Source organism: Aquarana catesbeiana, linkage group LG03, assembly GCF_042186555.1.
Source record: "Aquarana catesbeiana isolate 2022-GZ linkage group LG03, ASM4218655v1, whole genome shotgun sequence".
Classification (NCBI taxonomy): domain Eukaryota; kingdom Metazoa; phylum Chordata; class Amphibia; order Anura; family Ranidae; genus Aquarana; species Aquarana catesbeiana.
In genome coordinates this window covers 578,898,106-578,921,954 of record NC_133326.1, presented here as the reverse complement: position 1 = coordinate 578,921,954, position 23,849 = coordinate 578,898,106, and the positions used below count along the sequence as shown (strand labels likewise).

The following is a 23,849-nucleotide window of genomic DNA, read 5'->3' as shown; positions in this document are numbered from 1 at the left end:
ATCCTCCCAGGCTGTTCTCCGCCTGCTCCTCCTGTTCTCCTCAGCTCCCCGTGTTCTCTCCCAGCCCGCTGTGTCCTCCTTCTCCGCTCCCCCGTTCTCCTCCTCCTCTGCCCACCATTCTCCTCCAGCCCACTGTGTGCTCCTCTTCAAATATTGCAAAAAGTATTAAAAAAATATAATTGTAAAAAAATTATAAAGCATGAATGTATGCAGCGCTAAAAACATAAAATTATAACGTTTAAAACAGAGTCCTTGTTCAGGGAAATAGCTGGAACCACCCACGGTGTAGACAGAGACACAATAAGGTGAGCATAAAATTATCCTCCACCGAACATCAACACACCGGGCCTCTTACCAAAGAAAATGGCCCACTGAGTTACAGGTGGTCAAACAAGCATGATATATCCACAGCGCCACAGAAACACTTCAATTGGATCAATAACCAAACCCCTTCCCTTATCTGCTGGGCGTATAATAAGGGAGAGGGTTTGGTTATTTTGGATAAAACCTATTACCAAGCGGAGAAGTGTCGACTAAGGATCCGATGTTGGAATTTAAGGATGAACTGCACATGTTAGTTGAGGAAGGTAAAGCTATGGGGTGTCCTTAACAAGAAAGAGTCAGCATACTTAGACCCCCTGTTTTGCAGGACTCCCATAGTATACTGCCTACCAAAGATCCATAAAGATAGTGCCAACCCTCCTGAAAGGCCTATCGTAAATGGAATCGATTCTATTTCATCTAAGGTAGGACAATATATTGACTCTTTCCTTCAGCCATTAGTCCTTAAGACAGATGCCTTCTTCAAAGACACCAACCAGATCATACAGGTTCTCAAATCGGTTTGCTGTGCACCATCTAGCATTCTTGTCACTGCTGATGTCATCTCATTGTATACCATTACTGGGCATGAAGACTCAGTACAATGGGCGCTGTCCACCTCTGACCTCCCAGGGAAACATAAAAAGTTTTTATTGAATGGCCTTAGTTTTTGTTTATCCAGAAACTATTTTTGGTATGACCGTCAATTCTATTTGCAAACAAGAGGGGTTGCGATGGGAGCACGTTTCGCTCCCAGTGTGGCCAATTTATTTATGGCACACTGGGAGGAAGGGGCTGCCTTTAAAAATCGCCCCCCTGAGCTTGTTTGCTACAGGAGATTTATAGAAGATCTCATCCTCATTTGGGAGGGAGATCGATCTAGTCTGGACAGTTTTATACAGGCATTGAATAACAATACCAAAAATATACAGTTAATCTGGAATATAAGCACGGAAGGTATGGTCTTTCTTGATCTCGAGTTCTGTAGGGATGGTGATCACTTCCGCTTGTGCAATGATTTCAAACCAACTGACCGAAATTCCTTTATACCCCTGGGGAGTTGCCACCATAGATCATGGTTGTGCAACATCCCCAGGGGTCAATTCATCAGGCTCAGATGAAATTGCACTTGTGAGGAGGATTTTGTCTCACAGTCTCAGGTTCTTTCCCTTAGATTTCAGCTAAAGGGATACCTTAAATTCAACTTGGATAGTGAAATTGAGCATGTTCATGCTTTGGATAGACAGATATTGGTTTCCAACCACACCAAAGAAATTAGTGTGGAAGTCCCTAATTTCAAAATGGTATTGGACTATAATGTGCAGCACAAACAATTTGAGAGGATAGTATTAAAAAATTGGTCAATTTTGAAACAGGATAGGGTATTGGGCCCTCTATTACCACAGAAATCGTCATTCATATATTAAAAAAGCTCCTTCCCTACAGGATCGATTTGCTCCAGGGGTCATAGACCCACCGGTTCAATTGTAAAGCCAGTTATTCTCTTTTCTTTCTGGGTTTTACGCCTGCAGGCGGTGTACTGCCTGTAAACACTAAGTGTAACAGTAAGAAGCGGAAGGAGTTTCAGGCTTCTGTGACAGGCAAAAAGTATACGATTCCACAACTGAATACTTTGCGACTATTGGTGTTGTTTACATGCTCAAATGCGAGTGTGGCCTACAATATATTGGTAGGATCTCTAGACCTCTTCATGTCAGACTGGGGGAGCAGGTAAACAACATCAAGAAAGGTCTAAAAACACATAATGTATCCAGGCATTTCAAGCTGGCTTATAACCAGAACCCTAGGGGTTTGAAATTCTGGGGCGTTGAAAGAGTCACAAAACATTGGAAAGGAGGAAATTTTATACGCCAACTTAGCCGCAGGGAGTCCCATTGTATACATAAGACAAAAGTTTTAGTACCAGCAGGCTTGGACATTGATTTTGATGTAAACTGTTTTATATCTGATCGTTAAGGTTATACTGTATGCTAATGTAAGCTATTATATGTATATATTGGTGTTGTATATGAGGATCATTGAGGACGCGGGTCGTTGTGCTATCATAATGAAAGATCTCTTTTATCATAATTAATTAATGGATTGAGATCATTTTATCATAATTAATTAATTGATTACATTTTTTATTATATAAAAAAAAATTTATATATATTTTGTATTAATTATTGTGTGTCTATTGGTCTGTTCAGGATGCGAGTTAAGGTGCATTTTTTTGCCCTCTCTTCAGGTTTGAATAACCACTTGAGAGGTGTAGTATGCACTTTATTCGCCCTGATGTACTTAGTGATGCACATTAATGCACTTTGATAGATATATCTTGCCATGGATGTTTTTGTTGCCATTTGACTGTAAAGTACCGTACACATGATCGGACTTTTCGACGGGAAATGTTGGATGTGAGCTTGTTGGCGGACAATCCGACCGCGTGTATGCTCCATCGGACAATTGTTGTCGGACTTTCCGCCAACAAATGTGTGTATAGAAGTCCGTCGGACAAAAGTCCAAAGTACAAACATGCATGCTCGGAAGCAGAAGCGGTTGTCTTGCAAACTAGTGTTTGTAATGGAGTATGAACATTCGTGACGTGGCAAATTATGAAATCTCCAAATGCAGTGCACAATTCTCTTCTTCTTTAATGGGATACTAATGAAGCTGCTTTGCTGGTGATACTAATGGAGTTATTGCAAACTAATTTTTAAAGGCTTTTTTTTTCTAGTGATATCAAGAATAATATTAAAGTATTATGCTTTGTTTTTTTTTTATTTGTACAAGTTACCACAACACCATTATCCACTAGTTTTTAAGAACAAAGATTTTAGCTTTTAAGAACAAAGATACAACTATGTTGTTTTCCATTGTCAATTTTACATTGTATTTTTTAAAATTTAACTGCCCTCTCCCAAACTGTCATTTGAAGTAAAACACATAGCCAAGTATTATTCTCCACAATGTTTTTATTGTGCATTAAAAAAAATAAAAACAATAAAATTAGACATGCTAGAACTTAAAGTGGAGGGCCACCCTGAAAAAAAAAATTGCACCAAAGATCCTAAAAAAATTAAAATAAAAACATTTGAAAAAAAATTTTTTTTTTTAAACTTACCTGAACCCTTGTTGCTAGGCAGTCTTCCTAATCTGCCTCTTCCTTTTCTGCGGCGTGTCCTGTTCCTTGGTGAGCGGCCCCGTTGCCTTCTGGTAACTGTGTGTGTTCCCAGAAAACCACGGGGCCATTCACAGAGCACCGCGCCGCTCGCGCGTGCGCAAAACTGGCAGTGAAGCCGCAAGGCTCCACTGCCTGTTTCCCTTAGTTAGGATGGCGGTGCGGGGACCCAAGAGCCGAGGGACGGGTCAGCCTCAGGCGGCCGACATTGCGGGCACCCAGGACAGGTAAGTGTACTTATTTAAAGTCAGCAGCTACAGTGTTTGTAGCTGCTGACTTTAAAAAAAAAATGTTGTTGGCCGGAATCCCGCTTTAACCAAAAAGTGTATTCTATGCATCCAAAAATATAGAAAATATACCAAATCAAATCATTATTCAACGAAAAAAATAATGTCAAAGCAATAACTCCAAGGCCAATAATAAATAACACAACTCCTCCGATTCTGCAACATGTCTGGTTGACAAACGGCCGTTCAGAAACAAACTGAAAAGCACGAAATGAAAAGCGCAAATCAACACTCACCAAACTTCTACTAACACGAAATTAGCAGAAGGAGCCCAAAGGGTGGCGCAAAAGAGCTGAAAAACCATGTAGTACGTCTGGTACATCACTACGTTCGTAATTGTTGGCCAACATTTGTGTGACCGTGTGTATGCAAGTCAAGTTGGAGCCAACATCCTTCGAACAAAATTCCAAGGTTTTGTTGTTGGAAAGTCCGATCGTGTGTACGAGGCATCAGTGTTGGGACACTTCTTGGTTTACCAGTGAGACAGCAGGGCAACTGGGTTAATCTACTGGTTTGCAGTATTTTCTATGTCCTTAGGTGTCAGCCACTAGCGTTTTTATTGTTTATGTAAATCTGAGTGCTAGGTCACTTCCTGTTTCATTCTGGGAGTTGCTAGTGTTGCCATGGTAATATATCACGTGCAATACTCTAAGCGGCCTCAGGTGTCGGCTCTTGATATTTAAAGCGAGTGTGTCACGTCATTCTGTCACCGCTGATGAAGTTCCGTCCCCTGGGATGTAAGGCGTACGGAACCATGTGACTAGCGGGACGTCACCCGCGTCACATCGTTGATTCTCAAGGATTCGTTTTACTGTTTGCCTTTCCACCGTGCACTGAGGAACAGTGTCTTATTTGTAAGTGTGATCTTCACTTTTTAAATAAATCTCTTTTTATCATATGGAGAACACTATATTGTGTTACCTATATTACATGTACAAACTGGAGCCTATGGTCAGAGCACAGGGGATCCTGCAACCATCAGTATCCAGCATAACTGGTGACCCAGCTGTCTCTCCCTTGTAAGGAAACTGCCCGTTTGACCTGTCTGATTTACTCAGAGGTCCATTCTTTGAGGTGAGCTGCTAGGAGTGTCGTTGGTGAAGGTTGGCACATTATCACCCTGTATTGCATCTATAGAAGCACCTATTTGGACACTTGGTGGAGTTTGACTGTTTTCATTCATTTTTACTGAGAACATCATCTTTTATCATTTAACATTTATTATGTGATTGTGTGTTTTTGCGCTGCACTGCTTTTCTATTTTATACTGCTTTTCGGGATCTGATAATTTGACCCTCAGTGTTCAGCTGCTGTTGTTAGGATTTGTTTGTGCTGATTGATCCGATTTTATACATACCTAATAAAGTGGCCGGTGAGTGTACAGTTCTGTGAAAATGTTTTAGGCAGGTGTGAAAAAAATGCTATAAATTAAGAATGCTTTCAGAAATACAAGTGTTAATAGTTTATTTTTATCAATTAACAAAATGGTAAGTTAATGAACAGAAGAGAATCCAAATCAAACCAATATTTGCTGTGACCACTCTTTGCCTTCAAAATGGTGTCAATTCTTCTAGGTACACTTGCACACAGTATTTGAAGGAACTTGGCAGGCAGGTTGTTCCAAACATCTTGGAGAACTAACCACAGATCTTCTGTGAATGTAGGCTGCCTCAAATTTTTTGTCTCTTCGCGTGATCCCAAGCAGACTCAATGATGTTGAGATCAGGACTCTGTGGGGGCCAAACCATCACTTCCAGGACTCCTTGTTCTTCTTTATACTTAAGTTAGTTATTATTATTCAGGGTTTATAATAGGGAGGAGGGAGAGGCGGACCTCCTATCACAGTTTGGAATGGCGGCAAGGATGGTGTCATTATAATGAGGGATATTAATTATCCAGACATAGACTGGACGGAAAGAACCACACATTCAACCAAGGCTCGCCATTTCCTAAATGTCTTGTAGGACAATTTCATGGGTCAGATAGTGAATGCACCAACAAGAAACAATGCGATACTAGACCTACTGATTGCTAACAATACAGACCTGATTGCGGATTTGGAAATATGGGGCAATTCAGGAAACTGCGACCACAGGTCTATTAGTTTCAGCATAAATCACACAAATAGGAAACACAAGGGTAATACAAAGAAACTGAATTTCAAAAGCACCAACTTCCCTAAGCTGCGCTCTTTTCTAGAAGATATTAAATAGGATAAAATCCCGGGTACAAAGAACATGGAATAAAAATGGGAGTGCGTTAAGAGCATATTAAAGAAAGGTATTGGCCAGTGCTTCCCAAGGGGAAATAAATTTAAAAGAGCTAACAAAAGTCCTGGGTGGCTTAACTCCAACATAAAAAAGCATATAAAAGCAAAGGAGAAGGCCTTCAAAAAATACAAGGCTGATGGGTCATTGTCAGCATTCCAACTTTACAAAGAATGCAACAAGAAATGTAAGGGTGCAACCAAGGTGGCGAAGATAGATCACGAAAGGCACATAGCGGAGGAGAGTAAAAAAAAAAAAAAAACCAAGAATTTCCTTAAGTACATAAATATTTAGAAAGGGAGGTCAGAACATATGGGCCCCATAAAGGATGATGAAGGCAATCTGGTTACAAAAGATGGAGAAATGACGTAGGTTCTGAATTTATTCTCCTTAGTCTTCACAAAGAAAACGGGCGGATTCCGTAACCAAGTCTGCAGTGTTTATCTTCAGAACACATCAAAAGAAGCACTTTCATGAATAACAGGATAAAATTATAAGTAGACTTGAAAAACGTTACATTAATAAGTCACCAGGAACTCAGTCAGGTGATAGCCAGACCATTGTTCCTTATTTTTATGAACAGTATACTGACTGGAATGGTACCAGCTGATTGGAGAAAAGCCAATGTAGCACCAATATTTAAAAAAGGGCCAAGATATATCCCTGGGAACTACAGGCCAGTTAGCCTAACATCAATAGATTGTAAGCTCATGGAGGGGATGTTGATACAAGATTTTAGTAATGAAAACAGTATTATTAGCAGTAATATGCATGGATTCATGAAGAATCGTTCTTGCCAGACTAATCTATTAACCTTCTATGAGGAGGTGAGCTGCCATCTAGATAAAGGAAGGCCTGTAGATGTGGTGAATCTGCATTCGATACAGTTCCCCATAAAGTTTACTGCACAAAGGTCTGTCAGCATAGACCAATGGGTGAATACATGGAATGAAAACTGGCTACAGGGGGCGAGTCCAGAGGGTGGTGATAAATGGGGAGTACTCGGAATGGTCCGGTGTAGAAAGCGGGGTCCCCAGGGTTCTGTCCTGGGGTCAATGCTATTTAATTTATTCATAAATGATCTGGAGTATGGGATAAACAGCTCAATCTCAGTATTTGTGGACGATACTAAGCTAAGCAGAGCAATAACTTCTACACAGGATGTGGAAACCTTGCAAGAAGATATAAACAAATTAATGGGGTGGCCAACTACATGGCAAATGAGGTTTATTCTTGAAAAATGTAAAATAATGCATTTGGGTGCCAAAAATATGAATGCAATTTACTCGCTAGTGGGAGAACCTCTAGGGCAGGGATATGCAATTAGCGGACCTCCAGCTGTTGCAGAACTACAAATCCCATGAGGCATAGCAAGACTCTGACAGCCACAAGCATGACACCAAGAGGCAGAGGCATGATGGGACTTGTAGTTTTGCAACAGCTGGAGGTCCGCTAATTGCATATCCCTGCTCTAGGGGAATCTAGGATGGAAAAGGACCTGTGGGTCCTAGTAGATGACAGGCTCAGCCAGGCTGCTGCAAGCAAGGCCAACAGAATATTGGCATGCATTAAAAAGGGGATTAACTCCAGAGGTAAAACAATAATTCTCCCACTCTTCAAGACTCTGGTCCGGCCGCACTTGGAGTATGCCGTCCAGTACTGGGCACCAGTCCTCAGGAGGGATGTGCTGGAACTGGAGAGGGTCCAGAGAAGAGCAACAAAGCTAATAAAGGGACTAGAGGATCTCAGCTATGGGGAAAGACTGCAAGCATTGAACTTCTTCTCTCTGGAAAAGAGACGCTTGAGAGGGGATATGATTTCAATGTACAAATACTGTACTGGTGACCCCACAATAGGGAGAAAACCTTTCCATGCAAGGGAATTTAATAAGACACAAGGCCATTCACTAAAATTAGAAGAGAAGCGGTTTAACCTTAAACTGCGTAGATGGTTCTTTACTGTAATGCCCCGTACACACGGTCGGATTTTCCGATGGACAATGTCTGATCGGAGCGTGTTGTCGGAAATTCCGACCGTGTGTGGGCGCCATCGGACATTTTCCATCGGATTTTCCGACACACAAAGTTGGACAGCAGGAGATAAAATTTTCTGACAACAAAATCCGATCGCGTCAATTCCGACCGTGTGTGGCCTGTTCCGACGCACAAAGTGCCACGCATGCTCAGAAGAAATTCCGACACGGGACAGCTCGTTCTGGTAAACTTAGCGTTCGTAATGGATAAAGCACTTTCGTCACGCTGCAATGTTCAAAATGGTTTAATACAGCGCACTCTGTTCTTCTTTATAATGTGACAAGAATTAAGTCGTTTTGATGCTCATATTCACACACACTTCTCACAAAGTTTTTTCGTTACTATTTATCGGGATTCCCTCAATATATTTTGATTTCTCACATCTGACAACATATTTTTTTTTTTTTTGTTTTTTTACTTTAATGTAGAATCTTTTTTTGTGTTTCTCTTTTTATTTTTATTTTTTTGGTGATTTTGATTTGTACTCCCGAAAATGTTTGTGTGTTTTTTGTGACAAGTTCCCACAACACCATTGATATGTTGTTCTATTTAATCTGTAGGAGATTGTTTGGTGTTGTTGTCCCTTGTTAATTTCACATTGTACTTTAGAAATGTACCTGAATCGTCACCAACAAACTGTCCTTTTTGGATGAAAACACACACAGGAGAGTAGAATTTACCGAAAAATATTTTATTAAGGGGTCACAACTATAAACAAAGAGGGAGGCAACACTGGAGAAACTGCAGAAGTGGGCGAAGCCTTGGACTCCAAGGGCAGACATCAATTATTTAAAAGCAAAATTGGTGGCCTGAGGAGTCCATATCTAAGGGAGTGCAGTCTGGTCCAGAAGTCCCAGAGATCTGGAAAGCAGCAGATGACATCTGTGTCCCCAGGCTGTGGTCATACAAGAGACTGCATCTTCTGTCAGACCAGACTGAACCCAGGGTCATCACTCTTTGGTCTTCCTTCCACGCTTCCTTCCAGCCTTTGGCTGTGGTGGTGGAGTTGTGGCAGCAGGAGGAGGAGGAGGAGGATCGTCCCTCTCCATGACATCCGTCTTGTGTGTCAGTTCCCCACTCTCCCCCTTACGTAGGACTTTATAAATCAGGTCCTCAGAAATCTTGCGTTGGCCCTCCTGCATGCCCTGCAATTTGGTGGCAGCCATGCAGGCAAAGGCCTCTTCAGGACTGGGGAAGGCTCTGAGGGACGCCGAAGCCTCCTGGATCAGCCTGTACGCTGAATCCTGCACAGGACTGGGAGTGGCCTTCCTGGCCCTTTTATATGGCAGGCGGAGGGGAGGGACCTGAGACTCAGTCAGGCTGCGACTGGTCCCTGGCTTCTCTTGGCTGACACTTAGGCCCGCCTCCTCCTGGCTGCCACTAATCCCCGCCTCCTCCTGGCTGACACTAATAATCCCCGCCTCCTCCTGACTGCCACATTCCACAGCCTCCTCCTGGCTGAGGTCTTCCTGTGTATGAAAAAGGGACATAGTTTTAGTATTGTTTTCATCAATCACACACAATTTTCACCTCCTGACTGCTGCAAATTCAATGTTAACAAATATAACAGACTATCCTTCTGAGCCCAGCATTTTGCATTCTTGTCCCAATTTTGGGTGCCCACTACTGTCTATTGATATGTAAAACACTTTTTTCAATCAGCAATTAGTGATCAATAATAACATCTAGTAAACATCATTTATTTATTGACCAGAAATCTGTAGAAGAATGCTATACCTGACTCAAGCTGGGCTCCTCCACTTCTTCCTGGCTGGAAGGCCCAGGTTGGACATCGGAAGCCTCAGCTGGTATGGAAGGAAGCGTGGAAGGAAGAGTAGAGAGGGATTCCCTGACTTCAGTGTGGTCTGACAGAAATCGCAGTCTCACGTAGTACCACAGCCTGGGGACATAAACGTCATCTGCTGCAGCTTCGGATCTCTGGGAATCTGTGACCTTCTTGCGCTCCCTAAGATAAGTGCTCCTCAGGCCACCAATTTTAGCTTTCAAATAGGGGATGGTTGCTGTGGGGACCACCGGATTCACCAACTCCAGCAGTTTCTCCAGCGCTGTCTGCCTCTTCTGTTTGTGGTTATAGTGGGGGTGTCTGACCTGCCACAGACAGGGCAGCTCTCTGTACTTGTCAATAAACAGGGGCAGGAAATTGTGGTCGTTGAACCCATCCATTTTCTCTGCAAGACACAACACAAGACAAACCCTAATGTCAGGCCAAACTCCCCTAATCTTGTTACAATATAGGCTTCAATTTCGAAGCAGTATAGGCCCAAGTTTAGATCCTACCTTCGTTAGCACGATCGGCGTCTCCGATGCTCCTTCCTCCGCTCACAGATTGTACGTAAGACGCGCGCGTTACGATTTATACACACTGCGCATGCGTATAACTCCGCCCGCCCCTGACGTTCTTTCTATTCTATTCCCCGCCCCTTTTCGTTCGGCGCAGTGGAGGAAGAGCACATGGCGGATAGACAGCAGGATCGTGCTAAGTACAGCAACGAGGAGGAGGGGGAGGAAAGGCCGGAGCCTGAAACGTCCCGATCCAGAAAGAGATTAAAGGACTCAAATATGTCCTTTGGGGAGATGTTGGAGATGGTGGACATCCTGAAGAAGGCCGACTATGATGGAAAGTATGGGCCTTACCCCAACCCCAATGTCCGAAAGGCCAAGATCATGGCGAAAGTGGTCAGGAGTCTGCACCGGAAATTCGGGGTACGACGATCGAAAGATCAGCTCAGGAAGCGGTGGTCGGACCTGAAATTACGAGAACATGAGCAGTACAGAAAGATCCGGAGAGTGCTGCAAAAAAGTAAGTAGTTGTGCTGTGTTCCTATTGTTCTTGTGTTTATTACGTTCGTGCTGCTCCATGTGCTTTTAGGAACTGTTGTACAGTTTAAAATGGCAACTTTCATGTTCATGGGCACATTATTCGTTCGGATCACACATTTTTTTTTCGGACTATAAAATACCATTGTTTAGCCCATATGCATTTGGCCACCATTTTGAGGCCCTATACTTGTCTTCAAAGAATTGGGTTGTGTAGATGGCTTTGTTACTAGAATGAAATGCAAACTAGATTGTGTGTAAGGAGAGAACACTGAGCAGCTGTTTTCACATCTGAACACTGGAGCACTAGTGTGGGACACAAGAACACCATTTTTATTAGGGGGCCACACAGGTGCTCCAGTGTATACTATAGGGGGGTCTCCATCTGTGAAGCTTGTACTAAACAGGTAAAGTATTGCAGCTTGACAAAGGGCACTAAAAAAGCTACATGTTGGAACTCTGCTAAAATAGACAATTGTACCCCACTTCCAAGCAATGTTTCATCTTTAGAGTTCTGCCATCAAATATCTGTGTGCTAATTATACCATTTTTGTTTTACATAGGGGAGAAAAGACTCGGAGGACACCCCTCATCTGAGGAGACCAGAGACCCCCCCCCTCTGGAAGAAGGGGAAATCCCCCCAACACAAGATGAGCAGGAGGAAGAAGACGTGGTGGAACTAGTCACCACAACAGGTGAGTGTCTGCAACCACAGGCTCAGATAAGAGATGGATGGCGGCATTTTTTTTAGACCTAATTTATTTTGGGTTTCCTCTCTTTTTAGGTGATCGTGAGGTTGTGGATGAAGATCCTTTCACATCAGAAAGTGCCCAGATCCTGATCGGGGAGATCATGGGGTGTAATTTACAATTGGAAATCATCAAGAAAAACATCAATGATGTTATTCCAAAATATAAAAACATCATTGATGTTTTGGGGCGAGTTTAAAGCCCCTCCAAATCACTTTCTTCTTTTGTCTGCTACAATGTGCGAAATGTTTTTGTGATTTTTCACAAAGCCAAATTTGGAGGATGCACACAGTGTGCCAACATGTGCTATCTGCCATCACGGGAGATCAATGGACGCGTTTTGGGGGTGCAATCCCTTCCTCAATTATAAAGTAGCGGTGAGGAAGGGCTTTCTCCCCCAAAACACGTCCCTTGATCCCCCCTGATGGCAGATAGCACATGTTGACATTGTGAAATTTGTGTGCATCTTCCAAATTTGGCTTTTCCAGGGGTGATTTCCCCCCATCTGAACGCAATATCAAACACAGTTCCTAAATACTCATGTCTGATATTGCCTTCCAGTTCTACCAAATGTGAACTTTGTAAGATCAAGATTTGTGTCTTTCTTGTGGGTTTTACACAGGCCTGTTTTCTATAAAATGCACATTTTGATTTTGGATAATGACACCACAAAAATTGTTATACAATAAACATGTTGGTTTGTCAGAAAAACCTTTGGTAAATGCACATGTGATTGTGCAGGTATTAAAAAGATTGCTCATCAAGAATGTGTGGATTATTGTCTCAACGCTACAACACTTTTGGGGTGATGTAATTGTTGTTTTATGAGAAAATGGGGGTAATTTCCTAAGGGGAAATCCACTTTGCACTACAAGTGCAGTTTCAGTGCAGTTGCAAGTGCACTTGTAGTGAAAAGTGTCTTTGCATTTAGTAAATAACAGCCAACAGTGCTTTGTATAAGGTTACACAATCACGACATTTTCTGCACTCCACACATTTCTGTCAGGGTCAGCTCAAACAAACACAAGCAGTAAATGTCCACAAAGAAGAGCCTGGGGGGAGATGCCTGTCGAGAACTTGAGGTCCTGCAGGCTTCTCCCTGTGGCCAAATACCGCAGGGTAGCGACTAACCTCTGCTCCGGAGTGATGACTTGCCTCATGCAGGTATCCTGCCTGCTGATATAGGGGGTCAGCGAAGCCAACAAACGGTGAAATACGGGGTCCGTCATCCGGAGAAAGTTCCTGAAATCATCAGGATTATTCTCACGGATCTCACGGAGCAAAGGCATATGACAGAACTGGTCACGCTGAAGCAACCAATTCTTGGTCCATGAACTCCTCCCCACCCTGTTCATGGACTGGACTTGTGTCAAGGTCAGGACCCCAACACCAAGCCCCCGCACAGCACGAACTCTACGAGAAGTACGCATACGAAACATGGCTAGAAAACGGTCGGCTGCTCAGAACGAAGTAACAGAACGCACTGAAGAACAGCAAGGCCTGTGAAGAGCGACCTGAAAAACAGCAACGAGCGGACAAGATCGCACAGAAAACTCCGATACGAACTGACTGCATGCACTGAAGAGCAGATACAAACCCACAAGCACAAACTGAACGGCAGAAAACGATCTGAAAGCCACGAGTCTGAAAAAGCGCGAATCGTCTCTCACCAAACTTTTACTAACACGAGATTAGCAAAAGTAGCCCAAAGGGTGCCGCGCTTGGTTCTGAACCGGCCTTTTCTAGTCTCGTCGTACGTGGTGTACGTGACCGCGTGGTTGTCGATCGGAAATTCCGACAACTTTGTGCGACCGTGTGTAGGCAAAACAAGTTTGAGCCAACATCCATCGGAAAAGATCCGAGGATTTTGTTGTCGGAATGTCCGAACAAAGTCCGACCGTGTGTACGGGGCATTAGAGTGGTAAGGATGTGGAATTCTCTTCCACAAGCAGTGGTTTCAGTGGGGAGCATCGATAATTTAAAAAAACTATTAGATGGGCACCTAATTCACCAGAACATACAGGGGTATACACTGTACTATTAACATAAAAACACACACAGGTTGGACTTGATGGACTTGTGTCTTTTTTCAACCTCACCAACTATGTAACAACTATATATAGCACCAACAGTTTGCGCAGTGCTTTACAACATGAGGGCAGACAGTACAGTTACAATACAATTCAATACAGGGGAATCAGAGGGCCCTGCTTATTAATGACATTGGCTGTATGTTTGGGGTCATTGTCCCATAAATTTGGGGCCAATCACATGCTTCCCTGATTGTATAGCCTGATGGATAAGTATCTGTCTGTATTGCCGAGTTCCTTAAAAACCTGTGTGCACAAACACTCGGTGTACCTAGAAGAACTAATGCTGGTTTGAAATCAAAGGGTAGTCATACCAAATATTGATTTGGTTTAGATTTTTCTTCTGTTCGCTCCCTTTGCATTTTGTAAATTGATAAAAATAATTAAAGTATACAGTATATTTTTGAAAGCATTCTAACTTTACAACTTTTCTTCATACCTGCCTAAAACTTTAGCAAAGTACTGTATATTTTGATTACGATTAATTATTTTTGGTGAAATTGCATGAATGTATTTTATTTGTATTATTCTTGAAATGTATGTAGGTAATTAGTTATAGGAAAATGATGGTGTAGGACATGAATAAGTTTATAATTGTTCTTCCCTCACAATTTTTTTTGGGGCAGGGGTGCTGTTTAGTTTCCACTTGTGGTGAAACTACAAATCCCATCATGCCTCTGCCTCTAGGAGTCATGCCTGTGACTGTCAGGGTCTTGCAATGTCTCATGGGACTTGTAGTTTCAACGCAGCTGGAGGGCCGAGGTTGCCTACCCCTGGATTAAAGTATATGTAAACCCTTGCCTCGTAAAACAATCCGTTCAGTTTAAAACTGAAATGAAAGGCAAAACATTTGTGTATACATATAAGAAAACATTATAAATACCTTTTTTCCCTGTTTAATAAGTCATCACATGCCCTCTTAGCTCTATATGCAGCTGAGGACAGAGATCTGGGGGAGGAGAAACAGCAGCACACTGGTCTTCCTAGTGATTGTTTTTTTGGGAGGGTGGGCGTGTTAGGGCAAGTCTGATCATTGCAGGAGGGCAGCCTGAGTTCCCAGCACAGCTAGAGAACTGACCACATAGTGCTCTCATGCCTAGTGTAGTCAGCTTTTAATAGGAAAGCAGAGGGGCTGGCAGGAACACTAGGAATGGCACACAAATAGAACAGCAAATGTTTTCATACAAGTACATGGTACAGCAGGCACATATGAGGAATATGAAATGTTGCGTTTGCATACTCTTTAGGGGTATTGCTAATTGTATTTTGATGTGAAAGAGGTAAAAGCACTGTTGGAGAATGTTTTATTATGCATGTGTGTGCTTTTTTTTAAAAAAACTGGACAGAAGGGATGGTGGGGGTGGCATTTACTGGAACTAATCTGTATTTTCCTCCTGCACTGACTTAAAAGAAGGCTTCTCCTCCTCATCCTCCTGTCGGCATTCTGTTGCCACAGGAGGAAAATACAGGGGATCTGTACCAATATATGCTGCTCCTGCCACCCTTCCTGTCCCCGTGCCTCTTTCTGCTGCAGGGGATCGTTTGAGGATGGAGAGCAGGGAAGTGGCTTTTACCATCCCCTTCCTTTTCTGAATGAACACAGTGAGCGATTGGTACTGATCACTCACTGTATTCATTCATAACTGAAGCATAGTAAACTATGTTTGTCAAAATGAACAGGAAGCCGCTCAGCACAGAGCACTTTTTAATCAATCACTGTCCAGTGAAGCTGAGGCTACAGAGAAAGGGACTGAGGAATCTTTGTTCTCAGTCCCTTTCTCTGTTTAGACCCCTAATATTTAATTAAAGGCTCCCAACAGGGCTCCTAAAAAATAGCAAAAAAATAAATAAAAAATATTATAAAAAAATAATAAAAAAATAAAATAAAAAACTACTGACATCAATCTCTGCCCTACTGACATTATCCACTGTTCTACTGACACCTTCCTCTGCCCTTTTGACAAAGTACACTGCCCTACTGACACCATCCACTGTCCTACAGACATCAACCTTTCCCTTACTGACACATCCACTGCTCTACTGACACCTTCCTCTGCCCTTCTGACACCGTCCATGTTTAATACATTTTAATTTACATTTTGTTTACAGAGTGTGTGTATTCAAGGTTAGGACTAGTGTATTGTGTGCATGAGTTCACAAGCATGCTTTATTGGAAGTTGTTGTGCATACTTGGTTCTATAAAATATGTGCTGTGGTTAGGACATGCTTACATTGTGATTTTGAGTTACTATGGGTAACCTTTATATTTGTCTGCATGGCCATATGCATATAGATGGAATCATATTTCCCAGAAGATTATTTATAACAATTAATAGGTTGAGTAAGGAGAGGGGAGGTGACCTTTTTTTAGGGATTTTGTCAATAAAGGTACTTTTTTTATTTTGAGTATGGTTTCAGCTCTCAATTTCTCTTCTTCGTTTACAATGCTGCTGTTATTTTAGCATGACAGCACCATAGAATACCTATTGTAAACCATCACATAAAATATAGTATTCAATTATGTTAAATAGTATGTAAACCCAAAGTCAAACATATAATATATTGCAGCTTACCAGTCCTTAGATGAGATGACTGCATTCGTTTTCTTTTTTTTTCCATTTATTTTCACCTGGTGATCCTTCCAGTAACATGCTTCCTGTCCCTGAACTTTTTACTTCACTGTATCTATGGAAGGAGGTATGGTCATCACACAGGTTGGAATGTGTCTGCCCTTGGCAGGCTGCAATATATTAAATTTGTTTTTGTATTTTTTGTTGTTGTTGTTTTAAACTGATGCAGCTTATAAACAGGACCCCCTGCTCATCTGTAATCAAACACTGATATCTCTTTTTTTCTCAGCAGTTTGGTCAGGAAGAGCGGAACATGTGAGAGGATCAGTAGGTGATACAATAACCCTGCCCTGTCATTATACTGTTCATAAAGACCTACACAACATGTGCTGGGGACGAGGGAAATGCTCATTATTTTCCTGTAATAATGTTATCATCACGACTGATGGCAGCAAAGTGACCCTGAGAAAATCTGACAAATATTCCTTACCAGGGGACATAACACAGGGGAACGTGTCACTGACCATCACTAATGTGACCGAGGAAGATGAAGGAATGTACTGCTGTCGGGTGAAGATAACTGGATGGTTCAATGACTTGTCAGGAAACATTGATGTGCAGATATACAGTAAGTGTCACATTTAAGTTCTCATTCCAAATGATTTTAAAACCTCTATAATGTAAAGATTACAGTATATCACTGGATTATTAATAAAACAGACATCAGGAATAAAGTATATATTTGCACTCCTTTGTCCTGACAGAGGGCGTAGTAGTCAGAGTGACTTTCCACTGTAAAAAAAATACCAATGTGTGGGTCCAGCCTTTTCCTATATATGAAATGCTAACACATTTATTATTTTTTAATTTTTTTTTTTAAGAAAGTCGTGAAGACCCCATAAGTGTTACAGAACAAGTCACTACAAGAATGGAAGAATTGTCCAGTACAGGTAATGTGGTTTGGCCTAATATCATCCACTTGGGAAGCTCCAATACCGCTGACACCTTGGTTCACACCTATGCGGTTTGCTTTTCATCCATTTCTGTAGTGCTTTTTGTGATGTGTTTTGAATTTTTGTACACTCAATTTTGGTGAATTTTTCATGCATTTTAATGCTTTTTTTCTTTTTTAAGGGGAGATGTATTAGTTGTTAAGCAGATAAAGAAAAATGCAAAACACATCAAAACTGCAACTACGTGTGTTTCCACAGAATATTCATTGAAGTCTATTGAACCAAAAACGCACCATGTTGCATTTAAAAAAAGTCCCTGACTCTTTCCAAAAAGACAGTAGCTGAAAAACGCATAGATGTGAAAGTGTCCCATAGGAAACCATGTTAAATGGACTGTAGTGTGTGTCTGCAAAATGCACTAAAAAACGCATAGGTGTGAACCAGGCCTCAGGCTGAATTCACACCTGAGCATAGTGGTAACTTACATTTCCACTCGTTTTCTTGAATTTTCTGAGCAATGACTGGGCACGATTGTTGGCCAACCGAGCGTCTGATTTTTTTCAAAAGGGCATGTGCCAGGATTTTTTTTCTTCATACTAACGGTACACAATTGTCGTGCCACAAACACAAACATAGTGATGTACTACAAGGAATTTCAGCTCTTGAGCTCCACCCTTTGGGCCCCTTCTGCTAATTTCATGTTTGGTGAGCATTGATTCCCAGCATGAGTGTTTGTACTTTCGACTTTTGTGTGACGGATTTGTGTACTGACCATATGAAAATCTGACGTCAAGCCGTTGTTCGCCAAAAATTTACTAGCCTGTCATTCAACATTTGTTGGCCGAAAATTGGACCACAATTGACAAAAGGAGCGTACTAACGGTAAGATTTTAGGACAACAGTCTGTCAACAGACAATCCCCTGCCAACAATCGTACCGTGTGTACCATGCTTTATTTTTGACGTAAAATTTCAATTCAGTTTTAGTCATAGTCTAATGACTAAAATATCACGTTTTAGTTGTATTTTAGCCATCTGAATTGTTTTAGTTTTAGTCGTATTGTAGTCACCTAAAATCTCCCAGCACAGTTAAGTCTAAGAAAATAATTTTAGTAGACTAAAATCTAATGGGTTTAGTTAAATTGTAACGCATTATTTAAGCATTTCTCTAAAATTTTCAAACTCATTATATACTCTTGTGCTGTGTACACACGATCGGACTTTCCGCCAACAAAACCGGGGATTTTTGTTGGAAGGTTGTTGGCTCCAACTTGCCAACATGCATACACACGGTCACACAAATGTTGGCCAACAATTACGAACGTAGTGACATACTAGACCTACTACATGGTTTTTCAGCTCTTTAGCGCCACCCTTTGGGCTCCTTCTGCTAATTTCGTGTTAGTAGAAGCTTGGTGAGTGTTGATTTGCGCTTTTCTTTTTGCATTTTTTTATTTTGCGCTATTATTATTATTCTTGATATCACTTGAAAAAAAAGCCTTTGAAAATTTGTTTGCAATAACTCATCAGTATCACCAGCAAAGCAGCTTCATTATTATCCCATTAAAGAAGAAGAGAATGTGCGCTACATTTCTAGATTTCCTAATTTGCCACGTCACGAATGTTAATTCTCTATTACGAATGCTAGTTTACAAGACCGAAGACATCTGCTTCTGAGCATGCCTGGACTTTTGTGCACGGACTTGTTACACACGATTGGACTTTCCAACAACAAAGTTTTGTTGGCGGAAAATATGAGAACCTGCTAGCCAACATTTGTTGGCGGAAAGTCCAACAGCAAATTTTTGATGGAGCATACACACAGTTGAACTTTCCGACAACAAGCTCACATCCAACATTTCCTGGCGGAAAATCCGACCGCATGTACGCGGCATTGGAGTAAAAAATCTAATAACATGCTATTATTTATGAAATTAAGGTTTGAACATGTACTACAGACACAGATGTATCCGCTGTAATATATAACCAGTGTTAATTTTAACATCAAATTTCCATTTAGTTTCAGTCATAATCTTTTGACTAAAATGCAATTTTAGTTTTAGTTGTATTTTAGTCATCTGAATTGTTTTAGTTTTAGTCGTATTTTAGTCAACTAAAATAGTGTTAATTTCGTCAACAAAAGTATGTTCATTGACTAAATTAACACTGCTTGTAAGTGTAGCACCCTCTACTAGAAGGTAGGTGCTAGAATAGGATTTTTTTGGTTTGAGAGATTAGTGTAGGCAAATTTAGCCAGGCCTGTGCTGTAGGCTGGGCCTGGTTGTTTTGATTTGGGACTGGCAGTGTTTGGTATAGTGGTGGGTGTGACCACCTGTGCTCTAACTCGGCGGCGCCTCCCCTGCTTTCAGGCAGATTGTTCTGGAAGAGAGGTTGGACCTGAGGTTTGAGTTGCAGGCAGCTCATGTGAGGAGCTCTGACCAATAAGAGCCGGTTCACACGGGGGCGACTTGTCAGGCGACCTAGCCGCCTGACAAGTCGCCTCCCGTTCTGTACAATGGAACCGTTCTAATCGGAGCGGCGCAAGTCGCTCCGACTTAGAAGAAAGGTTCCTGTACTACTTTGGGGGCGACTTGCATAGACTTCTATACAGAAGTCGTCTTGCAAGTCGCCCTGGCAGTCGTGTGCAGGTCGCCTCGGTGAGGCGACCTGCAAGTCGTGCCGCTTCTAGTGTGAACCGGCTCTTACCCTTTGGTATTGGCAGGGGGCAGGCCTTCTATATAAATATGTGTGTGTGAGTCACCAGCGCAAAGTAATTCTATTGTATTTTAAAATTATAATTCGGTTGCTACAATCAAAAGAATCCACCAGTGAGTGGAAAAAATGAAAATAAAAAATAATGTTGGTTGCGCTACCCCAATACCTTACACTCAGATACACCACTTTTTAAAACATATATATATATATATATATATATATATATATATAAAATTTTTTTTTGTATATGTAAATATGTATTATGCATTGATATGCGAACGTTCTTTCATCTTATCCGTGATACTAAACAAACCTTAATTATATTCCAGCATAGTGTATACATCCAAAAATGCCAAGCTTATATTATTATTATTATTATTATTATTATTATTGTGCAATATGTAATGTGCCAATATATACACAGATTTCGTTAGAAACTGTCCTTAGTGAGTATATTGTGCTTGTGCTTTTAAATTAATCATCCGTGATTCCTAGTGACAAGTTCACCACTTTAGTAACAACACCACCACATGGATTGGGCACTCACAGTTATCGGTATAAATGTGCCTTTGGTTCATTTAGAAGGGATAACCACTCCACCTGCAACGTCTATCTTTGCTGACCCCAATATACTATGGGCATAAAGTATCCATTCTCATAGAGAAATCCTCATAAAAAAACAAACAGCAATCATTGTGCAGTATCTCAATGCTGTTTATTTAAGTAAATTTAAAAAAGAGACTATGCACTCACATTTCTTTGGTGCCCGTAAGCCGACACCAAGCTCTTCCAGCAGTTTAAATGGGTGTAGGAATGTTGCCGTATCCTTTCAGAGCCGGCGTACGGTGCAAGCCTCGTTTTCACCAGGCTTGCGGTTCAAACCTTGCTCTCGCCCGGCTGCAAATGGCGTAGTGATGTGATACGATTTACCAGCAGCCTCTACGCGTTTCGCAACAGTGATTGCATCATCAGGAAGCTGCTTGTAGTTTATGTGTCACCTTATTTATACCCTAAATCTATTAAACTATTCCCTTATACCGGAAGTCCATCCGCCGCCATTTTAACTATGGTTATTTGCCCACACCCTGTCTATATGTTATTGTATGTCCCCCACTTAGTTGTTGGTTTAGTACTGTCCCCAATTCTTAAGGGTAAATTAAAGATGCATTAGTGGAAGGTATACTTAGTCCCTTTTTTTCCCACCCAGGTCACCCATATGAACGGCTGGAAAAACTTTTACAACTTAAAAAATATCAAATATAATAACAATAAAATAAACATTGTTTATACTTAGATGTTCTCAAGTGAATTTTAAAACTCTTTAAAAAATTTTTTTTTTCATTATTAATAGACCTACATGAAAATATTAACAATACAGTTTAGGTTTCAATTTATATATCCAAAACAATATGGCAGTGGATGGACTTCCGGTATAAGGGAAACGTTTAATAGATTTAGGCTATAAATAAGGTGACACATAGACACATAGGAGGGATGGAGGAGCTGCTAGGAAGTAATCCTGGATAAAGATCTTCATCATGGAGTTGGTGTCAAGCTGCTGTGACCGGGGAACACAGGACTTGTACACAGGAGAAGATCGGTGAAGGAGAAGTAGCAGTAAAGCGGAGGAGAGTAGATCAGCGTTCTGTGATCGGGGACACAGAACTTGCCCTTTGGAGAAGGTCAGTCTGAAAGAAGTAACTGGAGGAGTTGTTGAGAGTAGTGCAGAATGCTGTTGCCGGGGAACGCAGCATTTACAGTTATGGACTGGCTGGGAACAGTAGTCCGCCTATTACCATGTGTCGGGCCATCGGGGGGAGGTACCGTCTGGTGAAGCACACTGGTAATACCTTCCAAAATACTGTGTGGCTGCCAAATTCACTGAGCCATCGGGGAGAGGCTGTGTATGTCTCTGGCTTATTGATTTGCTGAAGAAACACCCTTATGGTCTGCAAGTTGGAGTTATTCAGAGTGACCCCTTCTTGTTTCTGGTACAATGTTTTTATTGAAATATGAAAAAGGGAAAACCAGATAACAAATTCCCGTGCAGGGGATATGGACAAAAAACATAAGAAAAAGGTTCACATAAAAGTGCATAATAAAACATATATTATGGGGTATAGATTATCAACTGACATTGACCTGCCAGCCAAGGCCAGGGGTCAGTGCGCTATGCCCGAGCCTTGAGACCCAGGCAGACAAGGGGGAGCAGAGTTGTCCGCAGAACAGGGAAGAGGGAGACAAACAAACACGAGAAAAAAAAAAACACATACACAACAGCGGGGGGGGGGGGGGGGGTTTGGGGAGAGGAGGGAGGTTAGTGTACAACAGGGCGGCGGGCAAGAGGCCCAGAAAGAGAGGAAATGGGAGGGAGAAAAGGGGGTCCCCCAGGCTGGAGGCTAGTTCAAGTTGAATTTACAGTCCTAGACTAGTCTGATTTAGATTAGGGAGTGTGTAGGACCACCACGGGGCCCACACCTTAAGAAATTTTGCATGGGAGTCGCGGAGGATGCTGGACATTTTCTCGTGGATCATAAGGGTCGTCAAGGTATTCTTCACCTCTGCGAATGAGATAGAAGGTTTTTTCCAAGCACTCGCTATTGTTCGTTTGGCAGCGATAAATAAGTATGTAGCTAGTTTCTGTTGATGAGAGAAGAGGCCCGGGAGTGGGCAATGGAGTAATGCAAATTTGGGGTCTTTGTGGAAGGGGACATGAAATAGGGAGGAAAGTAGGCCAAAGACCCTTGACCAGAAGCCTACAAGACGGGGACAAGACCACCATGTGTGACCCCTTCTTGTTTCAATGGAAGTGAAGTAGCAATACCTAACATTTTTGCAGTGGAGAATTTGTATAAGAGAAGTGATATTCTGCAGGAGTCGGTGCAGAAGATGAGAAGGAGCAATAGTCTGCAGAGGAAGTATGCAGAGAAAACAGACTGTGGATGTTAGAGTTGCATCATTTTCAAAGCTAAAGCTACTAATCAATGCCTTATCTATGTGAGGATAATACACTAAGTGCTATGGGCATCCCATATCTTACTTTACCCCATCCAAGTTATCCCGCAATAAACGCAACAAAACTACGCAAATGACTGCTCGTTGTCTCAAATTATATATGGGGGTCTGGCAGCAGGGTGATTGGCGGATTGTTTGTCAGGAGGTGTCAATGCGGGAAAGTTCTGCCCAATTCAGGACTGTTGGGAGGTATGCAATAACACAGTATAATGATAAGAGCACACTCTTTACTATATGCTATATTCTTAGCACAGTCTTTCTAGTAGCAGCCAGAGGATTGAACAGCACTAAGACTCTATAGGAAATGTCCTGATACAAGGAGGCATTGACACCAGTGCTAAAAGATAACAGCAGCAGACCATCACTAGGATCCCGGACTTAGATCTGTACTCACAATGTCCTTGGAGCTGTCTGCCACCCAGCCGCCACAGACAGATCCTCAGTGAAAGAGACAAAAAAGATTCCTAATAAAGTTCCTTGAGCAAGCTCAAGGATTGTCAAGAATTGGCCCCCCTCCCCAGACCTTGATGAACACATGCAGAACTTCAGCTGGGCTGCCTGGAAGGACAGTAACCCTTTAGGCTGGGAACTTCTCCTCCTAGACAAGAACAGGGCAGCTCTAGTCTTCAGACTATTTATGCCACTACCTGTGCACCCTCCCCTAGGGATTGGCTGAGACCAGTGGCGGAACTACCGCCATAGCGACACATCCAGGCACTATGGGGTCCACAGCCAAATGTGGGGCCCGGTGAGGACAGGCGGCTCTGCGGGTGAGAGCGGGCGGCTCCGCGGGTGAGAGCGCGGGTGACTCCGAGGGCTGTCAGGTGGCTC

At 42.1% G+C, this 23,849-nt stretch overlaps 1 protein-coding gene across 3 annotated transcripts in view; it reads left to right on the top strand.

Annotated features, from left to right (window-relative positions):
• LOC141132947 (hepatitis A virus cellular receptor 2 homolog) overlaps positions 1–23,849 on the top strand; it is a 61,727-nt gene that overhangs the window by 22,717 nt on the left and 15,161 nt on the right. For 2 of the 3 annotated variants that reach the window (XM_073621969.1, XM_073621970.1), the window contains 2 exons: positions 16,629–16,964; positions 17,218–17,286. In XM_073621969.1, the coding sequence (XP_073478070.1) occupies positions 16,629–16,964; positions 17,218–17,286 (405 nt within the window). Of the gene's footprint in view, positions 1–16,625; positions 16,965–17,217; positions 17,287–23,849 lie in introns of all 3 variants that reach the window. The other variant, XM_073621968.1, reaches the window with a different exon arrangement.